This window comes from Dromaius novaehollandiae, chromosome 1 (genome assembly GCF_036370855.1).
Source record: "Dromaius novaehollandiae isolate bDroNov1 chromosome 1, bDroNov1.hap1, whole genome shotgun sequence".
Classification (NCBI taxonomy): Eukaryota; Metazoa; Chordata; class Aves; order Casuariiformes; family Dromaiidae; genus Dromaius; species Dromaius novaehollandiae.
The window spans coordinates 116,282,925-116,303,616 of NC_088098.1; the positions used below are offsets into that span (position 1 = coordinate 116,282,925).

General features: G+C 42.0%; 1 protein-coding gene across 15 annotated transcripts in view; it reads right to left on the reverse strand.

Annotated features, from left to right (window-relative positions):
- Positions 1-1,977: 1,977 nt before the first annotated feature.
- TIAM1 (TIAM Rac1 associated GEF 1) overlaps positions 1,978-20,692 on the reverse strand; it is a 201,776-nt gene continuing 183,061 nt past the window's right edge. For 12 of the 15 annotated variants that reach the window (XM_064524046.1, XM_064524061.1, XM_064524057.1 and 9 more), the window contains 12 exons: positions 18,317-18,496; positions 17,799-17,867; positions 17,405-17,530; positions 15,352-15,460; positions 13,015-13,194; positions 12,773-12,891; positions 10,959-11,067; positions 9,356-9,414; positions 8,259-8,361; positions 7,508-7,595; positions 6,452-6,624; positions 1,978-4,404 (listed from right to left, as the gene is read on the reverse strand). In XM_064524046.1, coding sequence (XP_064380116.1) covers positions 3,920-4,404; positions 6,452-6,624; positions 7,508-7,595; positions 8,259-8,361; positions 9,356-9,414; positions 10,959-11,067; positions 12,773-12,891; positions 13,015-13,194; positions 15,352-15,460; positions 17,405-17,530; positions 17,799-17,867; positions 18,317-18,496 — 1,800 coding nt within the window. In that variant the 3' untranslated portion in view covers positions 1,978-3,919. Of the gene's footprint in view, positions 4,405-5,379; positions 5,864-6,451; positions 6,625-7,507; positions 7,596-8,258; positions 8,362-9,355; positions 9,415-10,958; positions 11,068-12,772; positions 12,892-13,014; positions 13,195-15,351; positions 15,461-17,404; positions 17,531-17,798; positions 17,868-18,316; positions 18,497-20,692 lie in introns of those variants that run through there. The other 3 variants (XM_026103579.2, XM_026103578.2, XM_026103580.2) reach the window with 2 other exon arrangements.

Here is a 20,692-nt window from a genome sequence, read left to right on the forward strand (position 1 = left end):
CATGCATGGCAGCTCTTGTAACTCAAGGGATTGAGAAAAATAAGGCTACTGTTTCAGCAAAACTACCTCAGCAATGGTTAAGAATAAAATTAAAGGGAACAGAAAACAGGATGCAAGCTTAAGACACTGAGAGAGGGAACATGAGCCCTGGAGAGAGGCAGCACTATTTGCTGTCTCCGTGATTATCTGGCCACATTTAAAATAGCAGCACAGAGGCAACAGGGTCACATCCTCGACATTTTATTTGCCGAAATAATAGCCTCAGAAGCACAGTATTTCCTGTGTTGTTCCGAAAGTGGGGCAAGCAGAGCAAGTTGGTAGAGAAGAAAACCCTTAATGCTAAGCGATACTTGTGCTATCCCCACGGAAGACCGAGTGGCTGCTGCTGTTCTTCCACTGCAGGCAAGACCAAGGAGCTGTGCAAGGCTCCCCTGGCAGCACTGAAAATAAAAGAGGGTTTTTTTTTTTCCTAATAAACCACTTTCCTAACCTCTTCCGTGTTTTAGGGACGATCTGCCACGGATGTGTGCACCTCACCAAACTGCCTCTACATGAGTAGGCTTGGGTCACCCTGAAGAAAGCTGGTGGGCCACAAGGGTGCTGGGAGTCAGGGTCTCCCCAGTGGGGCAGGAGGACCCAGCCCTGGCTGCAGCAGCTCCCTTGGGCAGAGAGGGGGCAACCCCCCTGCCAACAGTGCCTCTGCACCCTTGGTCCAAGGGTCACTACCCCAAAAGGACTGGGTTCAGCCAAACAGGATTAGACTGAAGAGTTCTCCTACCATTATACCTATGGACCATTATACCTAACTGGAAATTGCTTCCCCTCCCAGCCTGCAAATATGCACTTACATCTCTTGCGACCAGCTTTGGGAAGGAAATAGAGGCATAACTGGCTACAGATATCATACAGAAAATGGTAACATTGACTTCTGCAAAATTTGAGCTGAGCGCTACCCAAATCAAGTCTGGACAGCTCAGACCTCACCATAGGCTACCTACCTAAGCTATAGAGACTGGCAGATGATACAGGAATCGCTCAGTAGCATTAGGCCTTCCACCTGTTTAAGGCTTGATATAGGATAAACTCATTGCCTAGTATCATAACTTGCATCAAAAAAATCATCTTATTGCATTAGGATCAGCTCTGTAAGCAGCTTCTTATATAATCTGAAAACCGAAGTCCATTGCTGGAAATACTATTGTAGCTAGTAAGAACTAAATTCTGGAAGAGAAAACAAGCACATATCTAAAGGAAAGGGTTGGGGCATTTGAAACAGAAATTCATACTTGTTCAGATTCATCCCCAGTTGTACTCGAAGAAACAAGCATGAACATGTTTTACACTCCTGTTCCATTAGTAGTTGATGAAGTTTCAGGGATTCAGGGAAAAGCCATAGACTTGAATTTTAAGTTTAGCAGTTAGCTAATCAGAGAAAAGGCCGGGGGCGGGGGCAAATTCAGAGGTTTCCTCTTGCTTTCTCACTAAAGGAAAGCTTTGTTTTGCTACAAGGTGCATGTTAAGTAGTCACATTGTGGGCAAATGCTTGCCCTTAGCACCTGGCCTTCCTGTCTGCCTTGTTTTCCATTTCCCAACTAATAGGCGAGGTTTCTGACCTAGATATTCCAAGTAAATAAATAAATTGCGCTTCAATAGGAGAGAAGGGAGGCCCAGGAATTTCGCACCAGCCTTTCACACTGGGGCAAATTGAAGCTTACCCCGCGCTGGCCAAAGGAGCCATCAGCCAAACGCAGACCCAAAGGCTTTGCTGAAAGCTGTGATATGCCAGACCCACTCGAAGGGGATATCCATAAAAGACACAGAGCACGTACTGTTAAGGGAGGAAACATGAGTATTAAAAAGACTCTCGAGGCTATTAAAGCAGGGAGAGCGATCCCGATAGCTTCGTCTATTCACTTCCTGCTTGCCTTAACTGAGAAGGGCAGGTGTCCCAGAGCATACACGTAACACATACCACCATTTTTTTTTCCCAGTATTTTTATTTCTGACAGGCATTTACAACGTTCCATTCATAGAACTAAAAACATAAAAATAGACCTTCTTTCAGCTTATAAAAGAAATATATAAGAACCTTTGACATAGACATGTCATGACATTATGTACAAGAACAGTGGTACCTTTCAAGTACCAGCCTTCCAGTATCTCAGAACGGACTGTATTCCACTGGCTACAGCATAGGACAGCTAAAACCTCTGCTTTTCTAATACATTGGGACACAACTGACTGGTAGATGATATAAAACAATGATGTGATAATACAAAGGGTATAGAAACCTTTCTAAAGCTTTTAGGAAAAAACAAAATCAGAAGATAGCAAAAAGTTAATAGAGAAAGCTTTCATAAGATCAAGTATAGTGCACAAGAAACCAGAAGAGGAGGGCACGAGGGGAATGCTAGCTGGGACACAAAGACAGTGATGGATTTTTTTTTTTTTTAAGGGAATAATTTTTGTTATGTTTTAAAATATAGTCAGAGTGGATTTTATAAAATATAATCCTAAAGCTATTATAAAAATTTCAGGTTTTCAAAGTACCTACTAATGTGTCAAACATCAATAGATACAAAAAAAAGAAAATTTTCATATAATCCTCCTTTTTTCCCATAGGTGAAACTGAAATGGGAAAGCTATATAAATCTTTAAGGAAAAAAAAAAGTGCTATTTTGTGTTTTGCATGTGGAAATCTACTTAAAAACCACAAGATTTTAGTCTCATTTTACCCTGTTTTAGATGCTTAAATAAACAATTTAAAATGTTAAAGAGGTTTGCTTGTTTAGAACCTGTTCATATTCTATTGCAGTGGAAAAGCTTCTATAAAGAAATTAAAATACACTAGTTTCATCCACAGTAGGGAAGTGGATGAGGTCAGTTTTTTGGCCATGAATTCCCTGTCCCCTAAGCCCAAACTCTGTCAGAGAGAGAGGACCAAACCAATCCATGATGTTGCTACACTAGCCCCAGTGAGGTGACACCATGGATCAGTTTAGCCCACTACAATTCAATCATGTTATTTTATTTTATTTTTATTTTTATTATCTAACTAGACTCCAGTCTCAAACATATACAATAATCCTTTTCCTCAAGAAAGTTATACTAAATAAGAGTTTCCTGTTCATATTTTAATATAAAACCACCATTCCTAACCCTCTGCAAAAAGCTAGCCTCATATCCTAGACTTGGAGCTAAGCTAACACTGTAAAATTCTTATCCCTTTGTGCCCCTGCATCTCAGGTAAAATACAAAAAAATATTTCTTCAAGTGTTAAATTTGGATCTCTTTTAAGAGAGTTTGGCATCTTTATAATATTCTGTAAAACTAGAGCTTCCAACATTGACATTAAGTTAGACCAGCCACAGACCAAGAGGACTTAACACAACATAAATCCCAAACCTTTCCTCACACATTCCTAAAATACATGTATATTCTCTCACATTTAAAGAGGGAAAAGTAATAAGAATACTGCAACTGTACAGGTTAAAAAGACAGTTTCCTCATTAAGGAGATGAGCCTATGACTGACGTTTCATGGCTATAAAACCCTTTGTTCTTTGTGCTATAGTAGTTTAAGCCAGTTTGCTGCACGTAGGTAAGACATCCACAGTAATTTGTTTTCCAGTGATGATATTCTCCCCCTATTTAAATTTCAGCCCCTGATTATTTTAAGAATAAATAAAATAGTGTAAAAGCCCTTGATAACATAAGACAGGACCTTAAGCTTATCCCGGTTCAGATTTTGCGCGGGTACCTAAAGCGTGGCCGCGTGGCTTCAAGACCGATCCAGCTGCCAAAAGGGTGTGTGTGCAAGTGTGCAACCTACAGGGCCCAGCTCTGTGTAGTGTGCTGGGGAGGGAGGGACGGGGGCCAGGACAGGGAGACCTCCACATCGACAGGGCTGTGGGGCAGACCTAGAGCTCCGTGTTGAGCTTCCTGCCAGGCACGAAGTCTTCACGCCGCACCCAGATGACCTCCTCGCCATGGCCCTCCACATCGCCATTGATCCCGGACAAGGCCGCCTGCTTCTTCAGCTGGGTCATCCTGGAAGCATGCGTGTCCATCGCCGGGCGCGACCTGTCTGCCCGACACGGCTGGCTGCCGGCGATGGAGGCTGCCTGCAGCCGCTCCTGAAGGTCTCGGTCAGCCACGGCACCTTTCATCGCCTCGCAGTACTCGTCGTCATCACTGAGGATGTCCGTCTCTTTGATGTCCTCCTGCTCCTCATACTGAGCAAGGTCAAACTGTTCCTCTACCCAGCGGTCAGTGTCCCCACTGTGCGTGGGCTGCTGGGGCTCTTTTTCAGGGCTGCTTGTGAAGACGGTGTCTGAGTCAATGGTAAACCTGTTTCGGGCCAGCCGCCGCCGCCTCCTCCCAAGAGACTTGCTTGGGGCTGACACTGCGCACACACAAAGATAAAACCCCACAGGCTTTTTACACAAGGTACAACTCTCTTTAAAAAGTTAGTCTTCCAAGCGCCCTTTATTTAACATCGCTAGGCACAAAACAGGCAGACTCCCAAGAATGACCTAGTCACTCAGCATCCTCCCTACGGGCAAGTTACGCTTCACTCGGCTCCTCAGCACAGGGCTTGCTCCAGCTGTAAAAGGCGTTTCTGCTACTCAGATCCACGGTTGGGATAATGGGCCACAATTACTGTTCCTCCTAAGCGGTAGGCAGCCAGCCAGCCAGCACGAAGTGCATCTGTTCGGCTCAGCTTCTCACAGGCAGCACCCTGCTGTCAGTACACAGCGAAACCCAACTAGCCTTACACCTCAACACGGCAAACTGCTTTGTGTCAGTGAGAGCAGCACTGCAGGCTTCCAAGTAGCTAGCCTGGCACTGAAGATGCTGGACTTGTCGCATTATTTTATGGGGAAGCAAGTTCCCCATCCAGGCTGTGCTATTCCCTGCCCCACTCCCTCCCTATTGGAAAAAAACCAAAAACAAAACAAGCAAAAAACCCCCAAAGAACAGAAAAGCTTTCAAAAGTTCCTTACTCAGCACCAGCTGGTCTACTAGCTTTTGCAACTGGCCCAATTAGCAAATTCACATCTTCCATGTTGAAACATCTTCATAAGAGGCTCGTGAGGCAAAGTAGGGGACGAATCCTGCAGCTGAAGGACCTGCACGCATTCCAGTGCTTTACGTGCACACACATGTAGCTCCATCGTAAGCAGGTGAACTCCGAGGTTACAGTTTGTCCCCCTCCACTAAACAGCACTTTAGCACTTTCAGCATGCTTTTATTAAACTCTAGCAGCTTGGGCGTTACATTTTAATATCCCTGAGCCTCAAAGCATGCATTAAGTACAACAGCTCCAAGCAAGTTTTAACTACACTGAGAGCAAGTTTTAACTACACTGAGAGGTCTGGACTCTAAGAGGAGATTTTAATACCGGCAGATTTCATCATGCAAATGCATTGATGAGCCAAACTAAAACAAGGTTTGGCATCTACAGCAGATAAGCCCCACAGGTTGATTGAAGCACTGCGGTAAAACAGTTGCTTTTTGGCCTTCCTTTCAATCTTCATGCTTATGAATTTAAATGTCTCTGAGGCAGATGGCTAGCATCACCTCAAGCGAGAAGCCATGCTGTGAATGCTATTGGTCTGGCCTGCCCATTACAGAAGAGGAACAGAAAGCCTGGTTCTCTACATTGCTGGATCTAACAAGCAGAAAAAAAAGAAAAACAAAAAAAACAAAAAAAACACAGAAAAACAGACCAGAACAAAACACGCAGTGGTGCTGTGTACTTTTCAGTTGGAAGCAAGTATTTCTTCCCTCCATCATCTAGTGTTCTGAAAATGAAAACCTGCTTTTCCCTGGGATTTTCTCATTGCTTTGCCTGAAGTGAACTGAAAAGGAAAATCCATGGTTTAGGATAGACCATTCCAAAAAAAAAAAAAAAAAAAAAAAAAAAAAAAAAAAGTATCAAGTGCATGCCTCTCAAATGTGAGAAGTACAAGCATGCGCCCTCTAGCAATAGAGCTGAAAAGGCTAAAATGGAGGACGTACAAAGCTGTCACTTCAAACCAAGCTGGTTATTTGGAGAAGCTGATTTTTCATGTGCATTTTAGTTTAAAAAGTGCTAGGGTTAGCTCAGAAATTCTGTACATGCTTTTGTTTATGAAATATGCAGTGGACTTCTGCTTTGTTCAGCTGAAACCTATTTCCAGATTAAAGTGCACAGCCAATCGGTATTGACAGGAATCCCACTTGCTCCTTCCATGCCAGAAGGACTGCTCTGAGGCTGAGCCTCAAGTGCAAAGCAAGGTAAATAGTGGCAATTTAAGGCTCTCAAGGAGGTGAAGCATGGAAAAACAGCAGCTTTTGCATATACAGGAGAGAATGCTAATCCTAATATACAATTAACAGACACCACCACATGTCCTATAATGGTGCTGGGGTTACTGGGATCTTGAAAGTCTGTAGCCCTACAGTACCTGCCCTGTTCATGGCTGGCCTTGCACCTTTTAGAGCACACAATCTTTTTCCACCAAAAGGAACATATTGCTGGGATGAGGGTAAACTTTCGGTTTTAAGAAGCTGCCTTCTGTGTTTATCCCGCAGAATCGAGTGCACAGCCTTCAGAAAGTCCTTTCTGTGTTCTGGAGAACTGAAAAACAGGCAAGAATATATGAGACAGAGTTATCTCTTGGGAATTACTACAGGCTCGGTGTAAATGAGATAATTAACGACCAGTACTGCAATTTAAGACAGTTCCAACCAATTGGCACGTACATCCTGCAGATAAGACTCAATTTAATATAATATTTTCAAAGCAAGGCTGAGTCTATAGTCATTGCAATGGACATCCAAGGAAACAAATACATTATTCATTAAAATAACATTTAGCCATTTACCTCTCTTGAGGCTCCCTTTTCCTTCAGTACCAACCACATGCTTAAGCTTGTCAGATAAACATCAAGCTGACCCATGGTAGCTAATTAAATCTCACTTTGTCTCACATAAGCACACAGAGCAGAACTCCTGCAATCTCTACTGCCTAGTAGTGGGAATTGGCTTACTATCAGCTCTCCTGGATTCTGGTGAATTTGTGCACTAAGTTCTGACCTGAAGCCTACAACAAGTTAGGGCAACCACCACCACTGCTGTAACAAAAATAACCAGAGTTTTCTTTTTGAGATAAAAGGCAGTGCCCTAAGAACAGGGTTTGGAACTTCTTATCATGAAAGGTTCTGGCTGAACAAGACACATAAGCACACAACCTTGGATAAAGATTCACCGCTGGAGTTTAATTGGGTGTAAATTTGTAAAAGGAAAATTGCAATAAAGATATTCCTGCAGAAGTGCACGGCTGATCAAATATATGCCTTTATTTTAACACATTTTATGAAACCCTTCCTGTTAAAAATTGGGTTTTAACACCTTCTCCCCACTTCCCCTGCCAGCTGTTCCCAAACTGCCCTAGAGGAAAGGAACAGGCAAGCTGGGATCCAGAGATGCAGCAGCCAGGGAAAAAATGAAAACGCACTTACCTACAGCAGAGGTGAAATGCTCTTTCTGGTCTGCCTTCGGACTCAGATTTGACATGGACAATCTCGCATACAGAATTGGTCTCTGCATCTAAAGTGGAAAAGCAAGTAGCACTTCATATAATAGGTTCTCATATTTTACCTCAATTTGAATAGCTTATTTCATAATCTTGACAAACAGGTTTAAGGCAGTCTGGGACAACAGACACCTAAACTGTCTAAAATTTAATAGGACTTCATATGCACTCACTCAATCCCAAAGAAAGGAGGGAAACAACAGCTCTTCAGGTATTCCATGGAGTATTCTCACATTTCACAGGATTAACCAGCAGCCACCTCCTACATTCTTTCTATTTTCACTTATGCATTAGAAAGATTTTTTTAAAAACTTCAAGATTTTTAATATAATAAGCTTCACATGGAGCCATCAAGTGCAAGAACAAAAACTCACTAGCTCTATTGTCTCACAGCTGCAAGATTTCCTTCTAGTCTCCAGAAGAGGAACAGAGAGAACTAGTCACTGAGGACTTCAATCTGTTTTTCCAGAATCCTGACTGACCTCAGAAAAGCACTGACAAGCTAGAAATACACAGCTGAAGCTTCTACCCCTTCATTACTCTCCTGTGGTATTATGGATATTGATGTGGATTCTTTTCCCCGCATATGCGTACACTTAGAACAAACATCGGTCAGTGAATGCACTGGAACCAGACATTATAAAAGCTTTGCCAAGTTCATGCAGCTGGAACATTACCTGCACTTGCCAACGCTCGAACCTGCAATGCTTCTAAAGGTATCATGTGACGAAAGCGGAACGGATCCCACTCTTCATAAATTGAAGCTCTATGCGATCCTCCCTGGATGAAATTTCAAAATACTGTCAGGAAATGAGATACCTCAGAAATTCAGACATAAGAATCCCCTATGTTCTGCACTGGGAATGTCCAGTTAAGGAGTTGTTCCAAGTTTTTTTCCCCCTCACTAAAACATCTTGGCAACCAGCATCACTGTAGTGCCCACCTATGAATGTCTTGTTAAATTCTAGAGAAAAGCTACCACAAGACCAATCCACTCTTACCAATGCTTCCAAAAGTCATTTAAGGCTAACACTGCATTCTCTCCTATAAAGTTACACATACTCATGAGCATGCATTCATTTTGCTTTAGTCACTCTTAAGCTATTTTGTAACCAGCTCATGTTAGAAGACAACCATACAAGCATTTCAAATCACACACTTTTTTGGTTTATGCCACACACAGGAATCAAAACGGCTTTTGCAACATTAAGCACTGTGTTGCCCATTGTAGCAAGGCATGTGTTCAGTGTCAAGCTTTGCTTTAACTTTTAATCACAGATTCCAAGAGGAACCACTGATACACAGTGTAGGCACACCTGAAATATTTAGCTGCAAGCAGCCAAAACTTGCTCAGTGGCATGCTAAACATACAGAAATCAATAGCCAGAACAGAAGCAGAGCATTGTGTTTCACTAATAAAGTCGATAGATGTCAGCTCTCACATTAGATTTATATACACAGATCAAAGAGCCAAACACAAAAGACTTGTTCAAGGTGGTATCTTGTTTTATGAAAGCCCACTCCACAGCATGGAATAGATTTGGTAGACAACATGAATTGTCTAGCAGAGTGCAAAGGATAAACTAAACAAATGCTTGTGCAGTACTGTCCCCAGGCTGAGCAGTAGGCTGTTCAGTATTACTCGAATCCTCATTTGTGTGGCAGAGTACAAGGATCACATGCAAAAGCACATTATAACGCCATAGCTTTATGGGAAGCAAATCTTTATCTCAGAACTATACAAACCACCACAGAAATGGTCAATGCAACTTACAAGTTTCTTCTTCTGTTTGGAACCATCCTTATACACAAGGACCACAGCGGTTTTGAACACTAGAGAAAAGTCAAAAACAAAAGCCATATAGTCAATAAGTTTGTGAGTGAGCCTCCTATACACCCAAGTGCGCAGGCCATTCAACTCTTCAGACAGCCCTCAGCTGAATCAAGAAGGGAAGGCAAGAGTAATCATACCCGTCCTCTTACATACTCTCCCCACCCCAAAACTCAACCTCAACAGCTTTCAGCACACAGAAACAAGTTGAACCTTCAGTGTTTAAGTTACCAGTTCTCCGAACAACTATTCAAACAGTAACAGTTCTACCTAAAAATTAAGAAAAAATTGTAACTCCTCCCCACTAAGTCCACCTCAGACATACGAGCAGCACTCAACTACATGCAGCCAGTCATCACATGACACTGCATTTAAACAGAATTTGAACGACTCATAAGTGGCACAGTGGTCTACACCAGACTAAAAGGTGAACAACATTGGCAGAGGTGTCATTTAATCCCTCTTTTACCATATAATATCCACATGGAGTTGGAATTTGGCTTTCAAGACTCCAATTCTCCTCATTTCCTCTTTCTTCAGACCGCAAAGGCACCCTTTGTTTTAGGATTGCTTAGACACTTAATTTTGGACATTTTACGAAACTGATTTAAAGCTTCTTGGAATAATTAAAAGTTGCTGCACATTCATAGCAGCTTTTATAAGGTCACTCAGCTTCGAGGCATGATCAGCTTTCCCAACTACAGCAAAGCAGTCAGTTTTTATATACCAGGAGCAAAGCTGGAAAATTCTTCATTTGTAAGCTGCTTGGTGTAACACAAAAATAAAAATGAAAGTAACTGGCTTCCTCACCATTATAGCTTTCTGGAAACAGCACAGCAGAAGCTTGGTTGTGCATGAGCAAGTTTAAAAACAAATTAAGAAAACCTAGCACAGTCTCTATAACTTGACTTGATTCTGGAAAGCACACGATTTAGCGAATATAAGCCATTAAGTGCTTTCCCAAGGGACTACACTTCGATACAGTGGAAAGAGTTTGAAATCTATGCCAATAGCAGTTTCAACTTCTAGTTTGTCCATCCAAGCTGGACTACTCAGAAGGAGACAGACCACTCCAAAACAACGTGCCAGGAGTCCTGGTTTAGCTCTTAAAAAAGTTTAGACGTACAGTTCCTTTCTGGCAAAAGGGACAGACAGAAACCACAAAGCCTCTTCATGCCCCAGCCCCATCCAACAGCATGTGAAACAGTTATTTGGAACGGATCAGCCTACTGCAACATACGTTTTCAGAGACAAATATCTTTCTATACAGCTCTCAATTTATAGCCTTGGATATGGGTTTAAGCAAGTCTTGTACTACTGTAGCAGTCCTCTCCAAATTTTTCACCAGACTTAGATCATACAGAGCAGAATTTGACCATTATGGCAAGGAGACAAATACAGTCTAAGCTCCAGCCAGTACTGCAGAAGGCAATGCTCAACCACTTTCAATAGATACCTGCTAAGGCATAGCCTATATTTATTTACACATATGAAATTAAAAAACAAACAAACAAACAAAAAAAAAAAACACCACTAAGATACAAACCAAATGCTGCCAGCTCAGGTTCCTTCTTCCATTTCCCCAGTGAAGCAGGAGGATTAAGCCATATGACTGTATTATGCAAGAGCAAGTCTCCCATAGAAAGGTCCGCAACCTGCCAGTCACAAACATAGATACAGTGTCAGCTTAACCGAAACAAACAAAAAGCCCCACACTACACAAGCAAACTTTTGGAATGAGATATTTAGTCAGATGACTGCAAGTGTGTGCAAAGAGACTGTAGCCGACTGTCACATGCACACTGCATGTAAATCCTTATTTGGTGGGCATAAATTAGGGCAAGTGAAGCACAGAGTCTGGCTCTCGTAATTTTGTAGGAAGCCAGGACTTGCCAAAAACACCAGATGCTTTCCTTGGCTTTTTTGTTCCTTCGTCAGTCTTTCCACTTACCAGTTCCTTGCTATTTTGTTTGACCACTTGAAGCCTCCCCCCACAATCACACATGCTCAGCTTGGGGTAACATCCAGAGACAGTACTTGGTGAAGTGGTCAAAGTATGGCACCTCCACAGTGGCCACGGCTCTTGATTCTGTCCAAAGGCTCCTCTGTGGAAATCACATTGCTGGACATGGACTAAGAAAGGCTATTCATGTCAGCTGTTGGGAGATGCATACCAATGATCACTGCAGCAAACAGATCTTTTACTCTGACCTCTGGTCTCCCAAGGTGACAGAGCAAGGGCTATCCCCAGTCTAGGTGACATTTTACACTACTCTTCCACCTTCCACTCGAAGTCCGGCATTCACCAAAGGACACCACAGATAGCATCAGCACAACTTGAGTTCTCCCTCGTAAACACAAGGCAACACTAAGGAACGTGTTTACTGTTTCCACTCCCAAATATGCTCTCTCCAGCCCTGCTTGCCAACACCAACCCTGGTCTCTGCTATCTACCCACCACATGCTTCCCCCCGCTGCTGCTATCCAACTCTCACATCCAAAGCTTCCCTGAATCCGCACAACTCAGACCACCTTTGTCTTGTATTTGCCCAACACCTCTTACATTTGATCTTTATCCTGATTGCTGGAAAAACCCCACTATCATTTCTTCATATGGTCACGTCTCTCTCCAACGCTCACCCACATTGCTGCTCTCATCAGTCCTTCAGCACTCTGCTTCAGCGTGTCTCCACCTCTTCCTCGTCGCTCCCTTTCAGCCCACCTCTCTCCCTCACTACACTGCTGGACTCACAGGCCAATGTTTCATCAGTAAATGGTGAGTCCAGGCCTCACCTTGAACCTTTAAGACACCTTCCACAGGTGTCTCCAAGACGGACACCCAAGACTGAGCCGCACTCAAACTTCGTGCATTTCAGTACAAAGCCCAGGCCTCTCATACAGCAAGCCAACTAATACACTTTCCAAAATGGTAACAGAAGCTTCTCACACACTGGATCTCACATTGTGATCTATTTAAAGTGATTAGAGAACTAAGTACAGACTTGCCTCAGCATGCCAGTCTGCTCAGGCTGGTGGGGCAAGATTATTTATGTGGAACCTCCAGAGCTGATACAGACATCAAAAAAGGGTAAGTGCAAATTTGGCTGGGATTTTGACCCAAGTGCAACATTCAAGGTGAATTAATTCATTGCTTCTATACATTGGTTCCACTCAGTGAACTGTAGTTGGAGAAGCAGTTTTTGGATTGAACTGGGATTTATCTGTTTGTACCAGAACTCACTCAAACAAGACAGCATGAAAGGTAAATATTTGATATAATTTAACATTCACAAAATGTAACATTCACACTACAGACTCCAAAATAGCAGCCTTGTGCTCTTAAATTTGACGATCTGTTACCTCCTTTTTCTCCCCTGTTTGTTCTGCTATGAGTTGGTCAAAAACTGCACCATACTCTTCATGGATTTTCTGCATTTCATTAATGTGGCTGGCAACTTTGTTCATTGTTTTTATGGCCACTAGAAGAGAGAGAGAAAGGGAAAAAGACAAAAGGTATTTTTAAGCCCCTGAGAGGAAGAGGCAGGAGGAGTGTTCCAGATCAGAGGCTAAACAGGCAAGCGAGGCACAGATTACGTCCTTACCATCAAGGTGATAGTGCTCTTCACTGTCTACGTCAGTCAGAGCAAAGAGCTCCTTCAGCAGGAGAGGATATTTCAGTATTCGCTGGATGGGTTTGATGAGGTAAGACTCCAGTGTGGAGGAGTGCTGCCGTCTAGGATTCTGAGCATCCAGAAATGCCTTGAAAGCAGTGTCTGTCTTAGCTAGAAGATTAAAATGAAGCAATGGAATAAATCAGAAATAATAACAGCTGCCCTCATAAAGTGACTTTTCCAGTTTGAAATTCATTTATCCAGAGACATTTTGTGAGGAATTGCAGATTTATCAGGTCCACAGTATTAGATTTATGTCTTTCAAGTTTTGAGTTGCTGTCACTTTGCCACATAGACGCTATTTATGATTTAACATCAGGCACCTACATATCATAAAAAACGCATACTGCTTTTAACTACCCACAGTATTTCTGACCTTGAAACTATTTTAGAGTTGCATAAATCCTTTTAATCATCTGTTTCCTTAAAGAGAAGGGTCATACTGGATATTTATAAGAACTCACAGTGGTAGACAGGCAGGCATGTTTTAGGTATGTTTATCTTATTAAACCTTAAAATGCAATATTAAACAACAACAAAATCATGAGCTAGTAAAGTAGGTAGGAAACAGTAAACTTCTCATACTACACCATATTTTAGAGCTCAGTCAGACTGGGCTTTTCCACCTGACTGCTGTTCATCATCTTTTCCACCTGACTGCTATCAAATTCCCCCCTGCCAAAAAAAACCAAAAAAACCCAAAAACAAAAAACCCCACACACCCAATTTCTCTGTTGCTCCCCCTACTAGAACATAAATTTATGTGGGGCGGTGAGTATGGAGAAGAAGGCATCTTTAGACATACAAGTTGTTCAGTGCAAAAACAATTCCACACAATTACTTTTATTAGTGCCATGTCCCCTGGCGAGGTTGGGTGGGTTGTTTTGCAGATAGTCACCTGCTTTCTATAAAGCAACTTCTGTTTAAAACCAAAAGACAACTGCACCACAGCTGAAGACACCAAATTACACTTGAAACACACTCCCAGGCTTTTTAAAAGATTTATCTCTGGAATCAGATTTGAAGTTCTGTTTGTGCCATAATTCAAGCACATACATTTTTCATTTATAAATACAGGCAGCAATGAAACAGCAAAACAAAACAATCAGAATTACCTAGTCCATAGCCTTAACATTAAGGTCAAACAAGCTGATGCCAACAGAAAGCATGAATATGACTAGCAACAAATCATTTATTCATGTATTCCATGGAGCTGCCAACTTTTCTTTGCAGCATGGTAAATAAGAGTTTACAAGTAATAATAGCAAAAAACTTTTTTATTATTTTCATGCAAATCTGATTTTTTTTTTTTTGATTGCCAGATATGTTCTTTGAAGAATATGAGCTCCCCCTTAATGGCATTGATCCTAGAACTAGAACTGTTTGTTTATTTAACATCCTGGCCAGAAGCAAATTGCATGAAGCAGTGCTAACTCCAAGAGATTTACACTTTCATGGGGCGGTGATGGTGGGGAGGGGAGAAAACACATTTCAAGGCAAGGAGGCCCATGAGCATTTATATGCCAAACCACAGTTCATTTATCTCCACCTCAGCAAACCAAGCTCTGCTAGAAATTTTGACATGGAAACTTCTCAGGCGAATTGGAACACAGGAGAGAGGAGGAACAGAAGAAAAAAAAAAAGCACAGTGAAATTAAAATATTTTGACAGCTTCCATAAAACACCCTCCCAGGCTGATCCTTCCCTAATGGCTGTCAGCATTCAACCAACTTTATTGGAACTTCAGTGGGATTGCCACCAGCACATATTTGGAGCACAAACTCTAAGAGGAACCAGAGGTCAATATAACTATCACCACTTTTGGTTCTCAAGTGGAAAGTGACCCATTAACACGTCACATTGCCTATTTATGAAAACTTGCTATGCTTCATATTACTGAGGAGAAACTGGAGGTATCACAGGAGAATAAAGTAAGTGGAGGGAACTACATGTGAGGTCAATCACCTCTTGTATCAAGCTCCTCCGGTATTGCTACACTGACGGTGGTCTAAGAACACTTACGGCACTGGGGTCTCCATGAACCTTTTGGACCAGCTGGACTCACTCTCCTAACATTACAAGGACTCCTGGAGAGCAGCCAGGTATGCGCACTCCCACTCCTCCATCATAACTTGCCTTGCGTGGTCTGGCTCACAGTAGCCACATCTCACCATCCACCAGGACAATCTGAGCCAACCCAAACTAACACTTTGCTCCCACATGTCTCTCTGCACACCCAGATCTGTTTATCCAGCGCATGGCTCTTACCTTTCACCAGTACTTTTGGGACTTTTGTGTGGCTGGCACAGAAGGCACTGTACAGCTTGAAACGGTCAGCATAGTAAAGAAAGGATCCACCCAAGGAAAACAATACTTTCTAGAATTGGAGAGAGGAGGGGAAAAAAAATAAAGCATAAAACACATATGAAAACCTGTTAGTTATTTTCCCTTCCAGCAGGTCAGCTGAAGTCAGGACATCTAAAGGGGGGGGGTTTCCACAGCAGGCTGTGCAAGCACGGCTTTTCTAAATGCTGCCACAAGTATCCACTGTGCTTCCCAACTGGGGACCTCCACCAACAGAGAAAGATCAAAGCAACAAGTACAGAAACTCCTCACAAGGTTGACAGGGAATAAGTCAGAACAAGACTGATGTTTTCCTTCCTACTCTGCTTTTACCTTGACCATATTATATACAGAGAAGAGAAGCAGTAGTGGAATGGAGGGTTTACCTTTCAGATGACAGAACTACACTGCCAGGCACACCTAGCCTTGGTGCCTGAACCGAGGCTGGACTCCCTGTTAGCATAGCTAAGGCGCTCTAAAGACACCATTGACTATACCGTGAACCTAGATTCACAGTGCTGGAGCTGCATTTAAATGCACGAGCTTAAGACGTTACTGTTCTCACTAACGACAGAAATGACCAGATATACCTGGCTTTGTGATGGATCAGGTATTAAGGAGCTGCAAGCGAGACTAGGACCCCACTGCACAAACATGCATACATAGCGAGGTCTTCACTGCTGTTGAAAATGAGCTTGGGTTAAGGGCCAAACAATAACCTTTCCTAAGAACAAAGGCCTTTCCTAAGAAGCCTCCATCACAGACAAGCTTTTGCTCCACTACACACTAAGGAACAAAATTGAGCAGGAGGAAAAAAAATACGCAGCTTGGCTATGGTCAGAGGGAAGCACACAGCAGAACTGAAACCAAACCCTGAAGTCCCATTTTGCACTCTGCTTTACAACTATACCCACAGAACAGAATTGACAATGAAATTGATACGCTTTTTATGGGAAGAGGCAGAAGTAGAAATATTCAGGACATAGAGTCCTAAATACAAGATTCTTTCTTATTCATCTCTTTCAGCCCACAGCACACTGTGATTACAGAGACTTCTACCACTAAAAGGAATCTCTGCATTTTCGGTTATGGGTACACTTCTTACAAAAGAAGAGTCAAATTCTAATTATGTGAGGGCAGCGTTTAGGACAAATGCCGATTTAAAATGAGCATCTGACAGCAAAGCTACACACACAAAAAGACAACTTCTTTCACTAATTCTCGAAGGGCTATGCTTGTTAGCTGAAGATCAAGCCAAATGGAAATATTATAATTATTCATCACGGTATCCTGTCTTCTACCAAGGTGAGTGCTCAGAGCAAGAGTAAAACTCCCCGAAGACTAAACACCATATTATTCACTTGCCATACAGGCAGTACATGACTACAGGAGACATAAAAAAGCATAGAGTAAACAGCCAGTCTGTTTTAAACTGTTTCCGCATTTTGCTTTATTTTTTAAATTAAGTTTATATACCTTTAGTTTATATTTCTACATATCCTTCATGCACAGCTGCTGATACTTTAAAGTACTTGCCATATAGTTCTGCTATCCATCAAAAGCCCAAATACCAAACTCAATTTACAGTTCAGAATTATTTCCCTAATGGGCTTCTGAACTACTGCATTAGACTTGTCAGAACAAAGGCTTTATGTAATATTCCATTTCTAGCTTTCCCTTACAACTCAAGGCAAGAAATCTGACAGAAAGGCAAGAACAGCAGCTAAAAGCACAAGGCATTACAAAATTCTAGTGCTCTATACAGCTAAATGTATCTTGAACTATAAACATAGCAGGATATTTGGTATTAGATAACAAATTAATCTACAGTGCAAGTAGATGCATGTTTTTACATGAAAAGTGATAGCAGTCAGACAAATATGATAAAAGATGTTAGACGACAGCTTCTGGGATAGAGCTCATCATTATGTAAAACTTAATAGCATTAGTCTACTCAGAATTTAAATAGTGAGATTACCTTAAATTGCTCAACTTTTTCAAGCTTTTCCAGGTCTGGAACCAGCCTTACTCCATCTTCAAGAGTTTTTAAGAATTCTACCTGGAATGCTACCATTTCAGTCAGATTCCCAAAGAGAACATCCAGCTAATAAAAGGAAAAAAGAGCAACATGCTGAACATACCACTGTTAAGATCACTTCACAGCTAAACCGTGTTTTCTGGAAGCTCAGTACTCTCAGTTCAACTGTAAAAATCAGTGCGATGTCAGAAAAGCACATTATACATTATTGAGTAGTACCTTTATACTCTATTCAATCCATTATTTTAAAAGAAATGAATTTCAGAAAAGAAGGTCAACCTTAGAAGGGGGAGGATAAGATATCTAACAAAAGGACAAGCAACAGCTAACATACCTCATCCGGTGTAAGGAAAGTTTCCTTTTGTAGAGGCTTCAGGTATCTCTCCATCAGACAGTTTAGATCCTAAAAATTCAGAAAAAGATTCCTGTGATAGTTCCGTGAATTGTCTCCAAGTATTTACTGAAGTGAGAAACATCACAGTTTACCTAGTCTATGAATATTTCCTTGTCATGCATAAGGCAAAGAGTTAGCTTTCACAGAATTTAAGATACTAAAATAAGACATTTACACAGTTTTACTTACAAAATCAATGCAAGATCTCATGCAACAGTATTCAGCTGCCTACCAACCAAGGCAAGTCACTTCAAAATGATGGAATAAGGATTTTGCATACCTACTTATTTCAGAGACTTGTTAAAGTTGCATGCAGTTCTGCAATCTGTCACTAGAATAGTAAATTAGCAAAAGACACATGGCACAAAATATATTTTGAAGTAGAAAAGAGACTAGCAAAGCTCTCTGGAAGAAGGATAAATATGAGTAGATTGAAACCACATATTGAGACCCCTTACTTTGACGTAGGTGCGTTCTGTTTCGAGAAGTTCACAAATAACCTTTCGCAGCTTATCTGCATCTGTGAGCTGTCTCATGGTGGCCAGCTGGGGTCCAGTGAATTCCTGAGGATGAGCACTCGAGTCAGAAGGATTCATTTCATGTAGACTGCGACAGAAAGCAGCGACCTGCTCTGTACTCTTTAAAAAAAAAGAAGGAAGAGGAAAGACCGGGGTAAAATTTTAGGTAAGTGCTACAGGGAAGATGGAGTTTAGAAGCCTTTGGAGTTAAGCAGTTGCTGCCTGGGGGCTGCTTTTGAAAGACACCAAAGTCCACAACTGCACACGCTATTTTGCGTGTCTGTCTGTCCTGTCTTTCAGTGACAGAGAATAAGGGGTGTGGGGGAGAGAGTTATACAATACAAACCAATTGAATTGTTGTTCAGTAACATTCCTGCTTTCAGATACGCATGAACTTTAATTAAAATAGGCTTGTCCAGCACTTAGAATCGAAAACAAAAACAAAAACCCCAAGCACAAGAACTGGGAACTAAAAATGACTGGACAAACAAAACACACAACCCAGCCCTCTGCTGGTTACCTAATCTGGTTTGCAAAAGTCCCACGAATGGCTGTGTCAACACAACCAAGGAGACAACGCGGAGACAGAAACCGCTTAAGCAGTTTTGTGGCAAAACAGAGCCATCTGCAGAGCCAAAGCCTCAGGCTTCAAATGCAAACTCCTTGGGAAAGGAGCATGCCTTGCAGGGTGAATGTCGTCCCCATAAGTCACGGTTTTCAGAGCTTCTACATCTATCTGGTTTCTTCAATGTTTAATCAGCTGCCTATATATAAAGATAGTTATCCTCTCTTCACCTCCCTCTTGCTAGATCCTCATCATGCATCTTCCGTTACACTGAAAAGTTTTTGAGCAGGTTCGGTCTCTAGTGTCAGTGACGACAGCCCCGGGCTTCTAGGGTTGCTGAAGCAGCCTGGCGCCGTATCTTCTTCCCTCCCCAAGGCCCGGAGAGGGCACGGGAGGGAAAAGAGTGGCTGTACCTGATCACACCTCTCTTAACTTCCAAGCTTAATCCTGCCACTGTGTCTTAATCCAGATTTAGAGACTTACCACCAACACTGCCTCTACATCCCTCCAGTTCATATTAAAACAACTTACCCCAAATTAGCCTGTTCTGAGGTAGAATATGCAGGAGAGAAAAAAAGAAAAAGAAAAAAGGAAAAAAAATTTTGCACTGGGAGACCCCTTCACTTGTGCCAACCCACCAGCACGTAGCAACAGCGGCAGGAGGAGCCCGAACTACTACAGACCTCCAATGACCCAATGCTGAAAATCTCTGCATTTGTTAAGCTGCACAGTCTGCTCACATATAGCTATTTTCCCCTCAGTTCACATCCATGAAGCCCTAGGGAGACATTAACTATTTTAGCCAAGTAACAGATTTCCTTTCATAACACAGTTGCTTTCTCCAAAGCTATCTTATGGCTGTAAAGACTTACCTAACTGTACCACAGTAAGGCATACTAGTAAAGATGCTTATTATCCAAGGGATAATTTTCTTTAGGACATAAATATAAGCAACGAACTGACTGTAGCTGACTGTCTGTACAAAGATGCTTCTCGGACACAGTTTATTACAGCGAGAATATTCATCTTCAGTATCTGAGATGTAACTTCAGAACAAGTAGAAAAGAAGAGTGTGGTAAGTTAAGGAGGGGTAAGGAAAAAAAACCCCCTCTCTCCCAGAACAAAAATCCCAGTGCGTTGGACCAGTCCATTTCTAAATAATTCAGCTTCTGGTAGTGGCACATTTCACTGAGAGCTGGATTTATTAGTCAAAGTGATTCCTTTTATTTCTCACCAAGATTCCTCCTGTGCTTGTGGTACTCCTAATCATGAAGTACACCCAAACCCTTTGGCTACATTTACATTAGGTTTCAGCAGGCTTGGTCTTGATCCCAAATCCACAGAGCACAGGAGGTGAAAGCCTGGCCTCAGTGCGAGATAAAAAATGTGAAGTTGCCTGCTTTGGTGGCAAAGGACAAAGAACTGACAGTTCATAGATGTTAATCTGAGCCTGCAGAGACCCAGAATAGGTAGGGTTTTCCTCAGGAACACTTAGCTTCATAAAGAACATTTCTTGAAAGAATATTTGAGGAAGGCACATGCAGCTGCACATTCTTATAAGAGCGAAAGGCACAATTAAGAACAGTTAAAACATATAAAAACATTGTTTATTTTTAGAGTTTGATTCCATATAAAGTGTTTTCAACAGTTCATGCTTGATACCCTGCAGACAGCTCACCATACTGGGTGTTCACTTGCAGTATGTTACAGGGAAAGATGGGTCACCCAAAGGAAGGTGGGAAAAATCCATA